General features: G+C 39.8%; 1 protein-coding gene across 2 annotated transcripts in view; it reads left to right on the top strand.

Annotated features, from left to right (window-relative positions):
* NTN4 (netrin 4) overlaps positions 1-13,995 on the top strand; it is a 110,702-nt gene that overhangs the window by 3,248 nt on the left and 93,459 nt on the right. For both annotated transcript variants that reach the window (XM_036867214.1, XM_036867212.1), the window contains exon 2: positions 177-706. In XM_036867214.1, the coding sequence (XP_036723109.1) occupies positions 177-706 (530 nt within the window). The remainder of the gene's footprint in view (positions 1-176; positions 707-13,995) is intronic.

Here is a 13,995-nt window from a genome sequence, read left to right as displayed (position 1 = left end):
CATATGCAAATAGTATAAATGCAGAACAGTATTCATGCTCAAGTTTGGTAGCATTTCCTCTTTACTGAAAGCCTTGGGGCAATATGGGGATAACTCGACTGTTGAGGATGACTAGGTGGCCAAAAGAGGTTTCCAGATGGGTTTGTCTTGAATAACATATGCTGTCCCATCTCTAGGACTGAGTGGAGTGGCTGGAGTGAGTTCCCGCTGTGAAAAAGCCTGTAACCCTCGCATGGGAAATTTGGCTTTAGGAAGAAAACTCTGGGCAGACACCACCTGTGGTCAGAACGTCACTGAACTGTACTGCTTCTATAGTGAGAACACTGATCTGACTTGTCAGCAGCCCAAATGTGACAAATGCAATGCTGCCCAGCCTCACCTGGCTCACCTGCCAGCTGCCATGGCAGACTCATCCTTCAGGTTTCCTCGCACGTGGTGGCAGTCTGCTGAGGATGTGCACAGAGAAAAGATCCAGTTAGACCTGGAAGCTGAATTCTACTTCACTCATCTGATTATGGTGTTCAAGTCCCCCAGGCCGGCAGCCATGGTGCTGGACCGGTCCCAGGACTTTGGGAAGACATGGAAGCCTTACAAGTACTTTGCAACTAACTGCTCGGCTACATTTGGCCTAGAAGATGATATTGTCAAGAAGGGAGCTATTTGCACTTCTAGATACTCCAATCCTTTCCCGTGCACTGGAGGAGAGGTAAGGGCACATGTTTAACTCTACACTGTAAGTAAGGTAGAAAAATGTTACCAGCCCACATTTTTTTTAAAGCATGAAGGTATACTTGTAGCAACATGAATGAAATTAGAATTTTTCATGAGCTTTATTTGTCATAAATTATTTCTCACCCTTAGACATGGATGTGTAGTCATTTTCAAGCAGGTTGCCCACTGGCTAGGTTTAAGTCAGATTTCTAAGATTTTAATTTTTTTCATTTTAAGAAAGAGTAAATATGCAACATTATCATTTTACCTTAGAGGTTTAAAAGGCTACTGATTTCTTCAGTTAGCAGGACTGCTTACTGTGCTTCTGAAGAGGCAAGAGCTACTGAGACAGCCTATTCCTGGAGCCCATGCTGGTATCTTCCTGAAACTTTTACCATAAATAGGAAGTAAATAAAAACAAAGCCAAGGGAGAAAAAAATATGTTTGTCAGAAGGATACTTTTATATAACAGAGGAGTTTTACTGTTAAGATTGCAAGAGTGCATAGCAAACAAACGAAGGTAGTTTCTTTTAAGATGCAGAAATTCTTTTTGGACACACATAGACATCAGTTGCAGCTTAGGGTCTTGGGTCTATCCTGGGCGCAAGACCATCTCAATATCATTCTGCAAAACAGCCTCCTTAGCTACTAGTCCAATTTCTGTATGGAATGTTTACTCTTTGTTTCATATTTCCCCTCTCCTAAGGGGGAAACATGTCTTTTTTAACTTGCACAGATGTACCTAGAAAGCCCTCCCCCACTGAGATATGTGAAAACATGGAATTTAGAGGCAATTGAGAGAAAGCAGATTAAAAGAATAAAATACCTCCAACGTGTAGATCAAGAAATACCAATGCAGAAAAAAAGAGAAGAGAGAGTATAGTATTTCTAATTCTAGTACATGACACAAACACACAGAGTAGATAAGTGGTTCTCAACAAGGAGTGATTTTGTTACCCCCCCATCACGAGGGGGACATTTTTGCTGGGGAGAGGGACACTGTTGGCATCTAGTGGATGGAGGCCAGAGATGCCACTAAGCCTCCTACAGTGGGCAAGATAGCATCCCTCCCACTACTGTTCCCAACAAAGAATTATTAGCTCAAAATGTCAATAGTGTCAAAGTTGAGAAAGCCTGGACCAGGTGTTAAGCATATATCCAATGCGTGTATTACAATGGCTACAGAGACTAAGATAATCATTCTTCTAGCAGTCATTTATATTACTATTCACAGTCTTCCCAGATGATTATATTTAGTAAACATTCACTGAACCCCTACTATGTGTGTCAGGCATTGTACTCAGTGCTGCTAATTCTGTCTTTGGTTTGGGGGACAGGGGTGCTTGCCAGGGACTTGATGGAAGGACTGGTGTGGAAACTTCTTCTCCCTCCTACCATAGACCCATATGGACTTTTGCCGTTGTTACCCAGCTACTTCTTCTGTGTACACTCCTCAGACCAGGAACAGAGCTGCTGGCACCAGAGCCAAGCAGGATGTGGTACAAGCAGCACACAGACTATTTTCCATTCTTAGTCTTCTTTCCATTCTTCTCTAAAGTTGGCTTAATATTGTAAACCTGCATGCACCCTGTCATGATGGACATTTTTAAAGATACCAGGACAGGAAAGAGACAGATAAGTTAGACTCATTGTTTTCTTCTGTGGAGAACACTTTGTGTTGCAAACAAATGAATGGCTTGAGCTCTCAGATTGCTTTGGAATTGATCCACAGGCTCCTATCAGTTCCCTACATCTCAGTGCTACTGGGCCATGTGTACCTATGAAGTAGCAAAAATAGAGTTTCAGTAACCAGATGGCAGGCATGCTTGCTTAGCAAATATCATATTGAATGTATTACAATGGCCCAGCAATTACTTAGAGATGACTAAAGTAACATTTATTTAACCTATAGCAGAGCAAAATCTTGTCTTCTTTAAAGCCAAACTACTTATTGTCATCAATGCTTACATCAAATTTCAAGCAGAGACAAAAATTTACGTTAGATAGATCTTTCAATGTGCAGTCACCTTTTATATCCAGTTAAAAATTTTTTTTACTGTAGTTGTTACCTCAGCAAACATATTTCAATGGCAAGAAAAACATCAAGTGCCACCTAGTTCTCTCTAGAGCATTATTTGCAAGTGTACATTAAACCATCATAGAATTTCTTCCCTTCAGAGACAGGTTTGGGAACGAATCTTTCCCTCCTGAGTTAGAGAGTCTTCCTCAAAGGTAAGGACCAGACGAAGCCCCCTAGGGAATGATTATTATCTACCTCTCGTATGTTGCTTTGGAATATAAATTAGTGCTGAGCTACAAATTAATTTTTCAGTACAACCCTGTATCCTCAATCACTCTCTTTGAAAATTGAGTGATCAGAAAAATAAGCCAATTAATCTAGCATCAAATAAGTAGTCTCAAATTTCATTTACTCCTTATTTATAATACTATAGACCTGTATCTTCCTCCATTCTTCTTTTTTTAAAATTTATTTTATTTATTTTTATTTTTGGCCGCGTTGGGTCTTCGTTGCGGTGCGCGGGCTTCTCATTGCAGTGGCTTCTCTTATTGCGGAGCACGGCGCGCAGGCTTCAGTAGTTGTGGCACACGGGCTTAGTTGCTCCGCGGCATGTGGGATCTGCCCGGGCCAGGGCTCGAACCCATGTCCCCTGCATTGGCAGGCGGATTCTTAACCACTGCGCCACCAGGGAAGCCCTTCCTCCATTCTATATAAGACTTCTCAGGCTTTCTCTAGGTATTATCCTACTACTCAGACTAATATAAATATATCCCAGACTTAATTTGTTTCCATTGTTCATTCTAAAATATTTCTTTGGGCTTTTAGGGCCCTAGAGAGTCCTGTAGTTTCATATCTAAGAAATCAGATACGCCCATCTTCAGAGTGGAAGGCACCAGTCATCTGAAAGAGGACTTTAAAAATATAGGCCTGAAAAATCCACCCAGAAGAATACTTTTTTTTTTTTTTTTTAATTATTTATTTATTTATTTATTTATTTATGGCTGTGTTGGGTCTTCGTTTCTGTGCAAGGGCTTTCTCTAGTTGCGGCAAGTGGGGGCCACTCTTCATCGCGGTGCGCGGGTCTCTCACTATCGCGGCCTCTCTGGTTGCGGAGCACAGGCTCCAGACGCGCAGGCTCAGTAATTGTGGCTCACGGGCTTAGTTGCTCCGTGGCATGTGGGATCTTCCCAGACCAGGGCTCGAACCCGTGTCCCCTGCATTGGCAGGCAGATTCTCAACCACTGCGCCACCAGGGAAGCCCCAGAAGAATACTTTTTAAATCCAAGAATAATTTTTAAATTTAAATACTTTTTAAATCCAAGTCAAATCTACTACACAGAAACTTTCTAAACTGGTCAGCAGTTTCAAAGAATAGGATATGGTTATCCTAAAATGTGTCTCCTTTACAGGAGAGGAGATTGAGGCTCAGAGGTAGGGCGATTTGCCCAACGACATACAGTTAGTTAGTTATGTGGCAGCGCTAGGACTAAATCAAAGTCTTCTGACTTTAAGTATAGTATTTGTTTCATAAAACCATGTTCTCTCTCCATTACCTCTAAGAATTGCTAGCAAAGAGCTATCTGCCTTTCTCCTCGCTCACTCTCTCACATTTGCTATTCATTTGTATGTGACATGAAGGTAAGAAAGAATTTGCCAGATGGCTTTCTCCTGAGCAGGAATGTCCTCTGAGATGTCAGTGGTGTTCTGGGAATAAAAGTTTCCATGGCCAAACCAGATTGGGAAACACTGACTGGGTTTAACAAAATTAGACATTTATAAGTATTTTATAAGACATTTATAAGACTTATAAATTTATACATTTATAAGACATTTATAAATATTCTCATTATGTGTCCTCTGTCTCCAAGTGGGAAGTATAGGATGGGACATTCCCAAACTTATTTGCCCATGCAACCCTCTTTTTGCAGAACTTCGATTACTATCTTTCAGAACTCTAGAGATCCTCAGAGCACAACTTGGGAAATGCTGGGGTGGAGGTATTAAGTGCTCCCAAAATCCTGGTAAAAGGCACAGATGGGGGGAGATGTTGTTCAAGGGGAAGTTTCAGTTATGCAAGATGAACAAGTTCTGGAGATCTAATGTACAACAGTATGACTATAATTAACAATATTGTGTACTTGAAATTTGCTAGGAGGGTGGATCTTGAGTGTTCTCACCACACATACCGAAAAGTGGTGACTATCTGAGGTGATGGAAATGTTAGCCTGAATGTGGTGATTATTTCACAATATTTGTGTATATCAAATCATCAAATTGTATACCTTAAATATATACAATTCTTAATTTTCAAATATACCTCCATTTTTTTTTAAAAAAGGCACAGGCAGACGTGGTGCTTGGCATGGTACTGGGAATGGGGGTGGGGAAGGGAGAGATAGAGAACAAATAACTAAGTAAAATATACAGTATGCCAGAGTGTGATAAGTAGTAAGGAGAAAATAAAACAGGGTAGGGAATGGGGAATGCTGGCAGGGGAGGGCTTGCTGTTTTTAAAACAGGTTGAAGGATTTGTGTTTGATGGAACAGACAGTGACAAGAACTCTGAGTTCCTGGCAAGTTTTCATGAGTGAACAAAATCTATACTTAAGGGTCCCATTTCTTTCAACCTGTTGATATGGAAAAATGAAGTTGTGTATTAAAATGACAAACACTGGTAAAAATCCCTCTTGCTAGTAGTGTTTCTTTTTTTTTTTTTTTTTTAATTAATTAATTAATTTATTTATTTATGGCTGTGTTGGGTCTTCGTTTCTGTGCGAGGGCTTTCTCTAGTTGCGGCAAGTGGGGGCCACTCTTCATCACGGTGCACAGGCCTCTCACTATCGCGGCCTCTCTTGTTGTGGAACACAGGCTTCAGACGCGCAGGCTCAGCAATTGTGGCTCACGGGCCTAGTCGCTCTGCAGCATGTGGGATCTTCCCGGACCAGGGCTCGAACCCGTGTCCCCTGCATTGGCAGGCAGATTCTCAACCACTGCACCACCAGGGAAGCCCTAGTAGTGTTTCTTAAAATGAGAGCATTTGAAAAGGAACCTGAATGTCATTGATGGAAAAGCACATGACTGATGAGTAATCTGAAGCCTGAAGAGAGTTAAGTGACTTGTCTACAATTACTCAGCTGAAATTCGTGTTTCCTGACTTCTAGCCCAGTGCTGTTTCCACTATACTAGTTTGAAATTCCTTTGTACCAAGCTGTGTAGTGTGAAAGATACAAAAACTATATACATTCCTTTCCTTCGTAATCCTTACAGTCCAGTGGGTAAGAGATTAAATGTGATAATTTATGGACTGATTGATTAAATAATATGAGGTAGTGCATGATTAATTCCCCAAGTATGTTGTGAAAATAATATGCTTTGCAAGATCTGAGTATCTGTTTGTCTCTTTAGGCCATTGAAAAGGATTATATTTTAGTACCTTGTGATAAAGTCAGTGTGGAACAAATGTGCAGAAAATGATAAATTAATCAGGTTTTTACAGGTATTTATATGTATAATGTCCTAAACAATATTTAGGATTTTTAAACTAAAAAGATAAAACAAAGTAATACATGAGTAGAAATGCTTTCTAAACACTATTCTTTGGTTAGCTACTTGTTTTCTTCAATCATTGAAATGTGCTCATGCCTATTTTTTCAGCAGCATCAGTCATGAGTCACAGTGGCAGCTCTTATCTACTGAAGCTTTCCCATCTGCCAGGCATTCTGTAGAGTCCTCTGCATCCCTTATTTTCACAAGAACCCTGTTAGTTGGGTACCAGTATTGACCCCATTTTACAGACAAAGTACCTGAGACTTAGTGAGTCAGAGTAACTTGGTCAGAGTAAGTAAGTAATGAGCTAACTTGTGCCAGAGCTGGGATGATTAGCTTGCCTTAAAATTATTTATATGATTAGGTTTTACTATAACTCCAAAATTAAAAACAAAACAAAACTAAAACTAAATTGCTCTGGTAATTATTAAACTGTAAAACTTACAGTTTAATTGATAATTTGTAATATGGGTATGTGAACTTTGCATAATAAAGTCAATTTTTTTTACATTAGATAGAAAAATAACAAGTAAAGATTCTTTGCACTTAATGTTACCCAAGATCATTTAAAATAAACTATATGGGAATGAGTATTACAGTCCTTCAGTACCATTTAGCATACTTTTTATTTGATTGATTTGTTTGTTGGGTGGAAGGGAAATACTTTTTATCTAGTTGGTAACTGCTTTAAGTAATTCTTCTAAGTTATTAATGTTATGCTTTGAAGCATATTCTCAGCTCTAATTTTGTTGAACTTTTTTGAAAATAAAATGTTGTATATATTTGTTTAGAGTGTTTCAATTATCCACACCCTGGGGCTACTCCCTTCCTGTAGGGGTGGGGCTAGAGACTTATAACAGCACATTAAAAAAAAATGGCTTTAGTTTAAGGAAAACCCACAGGATGGTTATCAAGTAAAATTATTCAAAGGAGCTGCATTAAAAATTTGAACAAACCCAGAGATTAAATCAATAAACTTTGATTTATTGATTTCAATGGGTGAATACCCCCCCCACCAAATACCTTCTTTCTGGCTATTAAAAAAAATCTGTTTAGCATCTGCTTGCTTCCTATTTGTTCTATTTGATGGTTTAACTTTGCCAGTATTTGGTTGTAATTTTCTGGAAACTTTGAGAGATCAGATTGCAAAATGCTGAGTTAGTAACTGATGATTCATATTGAAAAATTAAGGCCAGACAGTGAGGAACAGACACCTGAAGGTCAGGTATATCTGGGCATACAAGGTAACTTCCTACCAAGGAGTGGAGAACACAAACCAGACTGGGAGTATTACAGGCTGGGGGCTCTGGAAGATGAGGAAAATGAATCATGCCAGAGAATATGGAAGTTGCTGCTTCTGATCAGTAATCAGAATTGTCTGAAAAGTCACTGAATGTAATCTCTTTCTCATCTGCACTCCCATGCACTCTGGTCACTCACATGTAACTATAATATCATGTCCCCCATCTCTTCTATTCCTACAGTGTTCACTTCTTGAGGAACTTTGTCTCCTCTCTCACTGTATTCACTCTGTGGCTCCCAGACCCCCAACCTCTGCACCTAGCACAGATCCCCACAAGGCATAAATGCCCAGAGTACATTCGGAGAATACTTCAGGACAGTGAGGAGGCTGGTGCTGAATTGAATTATATGAAAATAACAGTAAAATGATAATACTGTTTACTAATTGTGTTGGATGTTACACAACTCCTAAGTATCCTTTCAAACTAGTCATGATTCGTTCATTCTTCTTACAAATATTTATATAGTGTCTCCTATGTGCCAACTATTTTAGGAGTTGGGGACACACAGCAAAAAGTCAAAAACTGCTGCCCCTGAGTTTACATTCTAAATGTAAGGTGCTAAACAAGTTAAGTAAGTAAAATATATGGAATGTTAGATAGTATCAATAATAAGTGTAAATTAAGAAAGAAAAAAAAAAGCAGGGAAGGGGGCTAGGAAGTAGGAAGGGGGTTTTAAATGTTTAGACAGAGCTCCCAGGGAAAGCCTCACTGTGACTTTTAAATAAGGACCTGAAGGGAAGCAGAAATGAGTCATGGGCATGTCAAGGGGAAGAGCAAAGGCCCTGAGGAAGTCTGCCTCCTACTGATAGGACAGTGAAGAGGCTGGTGCTGAAGCAGAGGGGTTGAGGTGTAGTATAACAGGTGAGGTCAGAGGTCAGAGGGATAATGGGGAGGTGTGGGAGATTATGTGGGCCTCATAAGTAGGTGCCCAGGATGGCCCGAATTTACACCTAGATCACTTAAATCCTGTTAATTATTTGTAGCATCCCCTTTCACTCTCCAAGAGATCCCAGTTTGGACAATAAGTTATCATACAGTCATTGAGTTTTACTCTGAATGATATTGGAAGCCACTGGAGTCTTGAGCAGAGGGGCAATATGATCAATTTATTTTTAATAGGATTTCTCTGGTTTGTGTGTTAAGGAAAGACCAAAGGGGAAGCAGGGAGACCAGCTAGAATGCTGTTGCAATAATTCAGGCTAGATCTGATGGTGCATGGACAGAAGGTAGCAGTGGAAATGGTAAAAAGCTGTTGAGTTCTGGATCAGTTTTATGGATAAAAGCCAACAGCATTTGCTGACAGGTTGGATGCAGGGTATGAGAGAAAGAGAGAAGTAAGTATGTTTTTAGCCTGAGCACCTGGAAGAATGGGATAGCCAATTACTGAGATGAAGAAGACTCTAGAGGGAACAGATTTGGGGAGGAATGCCAGGAGCTTATATGTGGACACGTTAGGTATGAGTTGCCTGTGAGACATCCAAGTGGAAATACCGAGTAGGCAGTTGGATCTGTGAGTTTAAAGTTCAGAGGAGAGGTCTGGACTAAATATATAAACTTGGGAGTCATCAGTGCAGAGATGATATTTAAAGCCATGAAACTGGATGAGATCATCAAGGGAGTGGGTGTGGATAGAAAAGAGGAAAGTCCAAGAATTGAGCCCAGGAGAGGATCAAAGTTAGTCCACTGACGCTGCCATTACCAAAAACGCTTGGAACTGCCCAGGCTTATACAAGAACCAGTCTTACCAATCTGCGGGTTCAATGGTTGTTTAATTTAGCAACAACATGAATTCGAATAACATTGACTTGCTACAGGCGAAACAGAGGGTACAAATTCTAAAATGAAAAGTCAGAGGCAAGGCATGAGAACTGCAACTTTAGGTTTTCAAAAGATGAACCGAAACAAATAGGGAGAAGGGAAAGCACTGATCAGGTAGTGAATGATGATAGAAAAGGGAGAGGGAACAGTATTGAAGGAGAATGATAACCCTTGAAAATATCATGCTGAAAGAGAAATGTTGATTTTAGGTGCTTTCAGATTTTAAGGGCCTCACATTCCATTTTATCTTGACTCATCCAACTTTTAATCTTTTTTTGACCCAAAATTCCAGCTATAGGAGCAATTTTTTGGAATGATTTTTTTAAAAAGGCATTTTTTAAATGCCCCTAAGCTATTACAGTATTGGAAATGAAATTAAAATATAGCATTGTACACATTTTTTCTGCTTAGTGGGCTGTGAAGTTTAATTTGCAAAATGTGACGGAGAACATCTACCTAAGGCAAGGGTGCTGTGCAATTAATCCCATTTATGTAGAAGTATTTACATTTTCACAATCTTGAAAAATATTAATGTTTTTATTAATGCTTATGTATTAATGTTTAGTTGTTCTATTAAGGAGGAGAAGAGAAAAGCATCATTTAGAGATCCCAGTATAATGTGCCAGTTTCTATTATGTTGGGCATTTTGTATACATCTCACTTTATCATCTCTAAGAAACAAGCTCTTTTTCTGGATAGTTTGTCTTGTTAACAAACAAACAAAAACAAAACACCAACCCTCTTTCTATGTCATATTTCACTTGTCTTCCTAACTTTCCTGTAACTGACAGGAGCAGAAGTCTTTCAAGGCATCAGCTATGTTTGCCGATGTTACTTTACACTTCATAATCACAGTTCCTAAAACAAAACAAAAAAAGTATGAAAAACATTCAGATGCTTTCTGCGTGACATCATTTGTGCTAACACTCTATCTTTCAGCAGCTACTGAAACAGGTTTCAGTGTTTTAAAATTAAATCAAAGAGAGAAAATTTAATCACTCCCTTATACTGTTTAATCTCCATTAAGAATTTGTGTTTCTTTTTATTTCAGCCAAACTGACCTTGCTGAGGTCTTTGAGGCTTTCCATCAGTTCCTTTGGTAATTGATGCCTACATTTTTCTCATAGCCTGTGTCCCAATGACTAAGGTTCTCTGACTCCACTCCCACCTCCAAATAAAAAGCAAAAGTAAATGGAGGCCACATAAACCACTTCTCTGTCAGAAGAACTAGGCACCTCAGTCTCCAACAACCCATGTTCACCATCCCAACACACCCAAAGGGGTAGGACACTACACTCACCCTGTTGTAACAATAGCTGTCTCTCTGATGATTACCAAAGTTCAGAAGAACATAGGCCCACTGGGGAATCCTTTCTGGGGCAGGGGACATAGTGAAGAGGTATAGTTTGCAACAACAGAAAGGTAATTGTCAACTCCTGCTCCCCAAACCCCTGACTACCTTCCTGCCCACATGCTCTATCAATCCTGTTTGTTACTTTTGGCCATTTTTCTTTCTAATTTTTATTTCTTCTCTTTAATAATTTAGTTATGTCACATTAGACCACTTCTTTTATCTCTTCTCTGGCCCCCAAATATCTATTTGTCTGCAAAAATGGACATGATACCTAGCCTGCTCCCATGATTTTCTCTCTGGAATCTTCTGTCAGTTCTCTCAACTCCATTGCCCCCTTGTCTGTCCATCACATCCCCATTCTAGATCAATTCTACTGTTCGCCTTCTTGCTCCTTTAGCTAAATAGCTGAACTCCAATGGGAAAAATAATAACACAATTGTGCTGAGAGATACCTCTACAAATTTATGTTTTCCAGCCTGAATTTGGCCCTCAAACTTCCCTGGAAATCCTTTTTCCCTCAGCTCCCTTTCACTCCTGCAATGACTCTTTCAAAGTGTCTTCTCCTCTCCCTAAGACCCCTTCTCACACCCATTGCTTGCTCCCAGCCAAAGAGTTTGTCTCTTACCTCACTGAGAAAATAAAAACCTAAACAAATAGCATTACTGTCTAACCCAGAAAGACCCATCAAGGCGAAAACTGAGATTCATTCTCGATTCTTTTCTCTCCTTCACCCAGCCTCAGTCATTCACCAGGGCCTGTCCCATTCTGCTACTGCAGTGTCTCTTGAGTACGTATGCTTCTCTCCATCCCCACAGCTACAAGTGGTGGTGCAAATCATTTCTATGTATTATTGCAATGTTCTCCTGAAGGTTCTCTCTCTTCTGTCTTGCTTGCTTCCCAATCTGTTCTCTATACCACACTCTGAAGGATCTTTATGAAATCTAAAATGTCACTTCTCTGCTTAAAACCCTTCACTGACTCTCCAGCTTCCTCATAACGTAGTCCACGTTGTTTAATGGGGCATGCTAGGCCCTTTCTGAATACCCGCTGCCTCATCCTCATCACTGCCTCTTACACCCCAGCCTCCAGCTCTGTCTATTGAACTACTTGTATTACCCCAAGGTGCCATGCTCTTTCTCATCCTCTGACCCTTGCACACATGCTTTCTTTTCCTGAGATGCTCCTCTCTTCTGCTCCTCTCCCCAAGTCCTACCTCTCATCCACTTAGCTAAGTTGTCACTCAAATATTTTTGGATGGATGGATGAAAGGATAGATAATTCCTATTCATCCTTGAGGACTTTCCTTAAACTTCAACTCTTTCCAAACTTCTGGGTTAGGTGCACTGTGTATGTGCCTTACACCTGTGCACCCTTACCACACGCTCACCTCTGTCATGGCGTTTATCACATTGTTCTGTGAGCTCCTTAAGGTAGTCCAGACCACACTTCGAGAAACACTACCCTTGCGTCTAACATGTTGCCTGCTAAATAGCTGTTTATCAAATATATGAACTCTGAGGCATTATTATTGTTAATATTATCTATAATAACTATTTGTTACCTTTTGTTGTTTAAAGCATCTTTATGGCAGAGTACCTGGTCTGCAGGCACACTAAACAGTATGTTTGAGAGATGACTTGCTAAATGTCTGTTAAGTTAGCCATTTAGGATGACAGATCCTAAGGCAGATAGTTAATTAGTACAATTTCTCAACAAGAACAATGTCGTAGCCTCCATCCCTTTGCAAACCCAAACCACAGGCTCTATTTCTAATCTGCAAAGGCCTGGTACATAGGGTTGCAGTTTAGACGAAAAAGTACAAATCTATCAACACCTGTTGGAAAACAGCAGAAGGTGCATGTAAAGGTTAACTGGGGGATTTTGTTCAGTTTTTCATTGATATCATTGGAAATGATTGAATAGAGGGCCTCATGCTTCTGCTCCTGCAGTGCTTCCAGCTGGGCTTCTTTTCACAATGCTGTGTTGGGTGCAAAGGTGGGTTTTTTTTGTGATTTTGGAAGACAGTCACCTTATGACACGGCCTCTGGACAAACCTGTGCAGCTATCTGGTTCACTCAGATAAACTGCCAATGTTTTTACTCCCTATCCCTAAGAAATATTATTTCAAGTAAGCCAAACCCCACTCACCTGCATTTCTAGAGTTGGGAGGAGAAACTAGCTTTGAAGAAAGAGGTTTAAATATTCTTTTCTTTGAAAAATCAAACCAAAAAAACTTAAAAATATAAAACTTGTAAGTTATGTCTCTTTCTTATTATCTGAACTTGACTGTAGTATATTCCTGCCTTCAGGGAGTTCACAGTCTGATTGGGACTTTTAAATTGCTGTCTCTTAAAGTATAAAAAAATAATTGAAAGGTGGAGAAGGAAATTCCATGGAAAAGTGCACATGTGTGAGGAAGGTCAATGCTCAGAATGGTTGGAGAGTATGGAGTGGTGGGGAATGGAGAAGAGAGAGGGATGAGGGAAGATGAGGCTAACCCTGAAGGCTCAGTTCAGATTATACAGGGTCTAGTGTGCAAAGTAGTTTGGACTTGATCCTGTGGGTAGTGGAGATCAATCAGTAGCTCTTCTGGGTTAAGGACAACATAATCAGAACTGTTTAAGAAAGACAACTCAGGGAACGGTGTGAAAGATTCTTGAGCAAAACTTATGAGATTAAACTTAATAGTGATAAATTCCTCTTTTCAAAAATCAGCTGTAATACCACCAAAGAGGTGTGACTTACCAGCCATTCATGTGAAAAAGACCTGAGGGTTTCGTTTGACTGTAATCTCAATGTGAGTCAACAATACATCATGACTGCCAAAAAAGCTAATGCAGTCTTAGGCTGCATTAATAGAAAAATAATGCTCCAAACAAAAGAGAATAGTCCTTTTGTTGTGTTCTCTAGTCAAAGCATAGCTAGAATATTATGTTCAGGTCAAGATATTCCTATTTAGAGAAAGCTGAGCAGAACTGGTGAGATCAATTAGAAACCTCATTATATCATGAACAATTAACTTGGGATATTTCACCTATGAGAGAGGATTTATGGATGTTCAGGAATTGCTAGCATTCTTCAGATGTTTGAAGGGGGATTAAATGGACTCTGATGCTTTCAGAAAGCAAGAGTTTGACCAAAGAAAGACTTTTAAAAAAAACAGATGTATCCAAAAGACAAAGTGAGATCCATTGAGTTTCTCATCCCATGAAATATTTCAGCAAAGGCTGAGTGAGCCTCTA

The sequence above is a fragment of the Balaenoptera musculus genome, chromosome 10 (genome assembly GCF_009873245.2).
Source record: "Balaenoptera musculus isolate JJ_BM4_2016_0621 chromosome 10, mBalMus1.pri.v3, whole genome shotgun sequence".
Classification (NCBI taxonomy): Eukaryota; Metazoa; Chordata; class Mammalia; order Artiodactyla; family Balaenopteridae; genus Balaenoptera; species Balaenoptera musculus.
The sequence above is the reverse complement of the archived record's forward strand: the minus strand, read 5'-3'. Positions and strand labels throughout refer to the sequence as shown.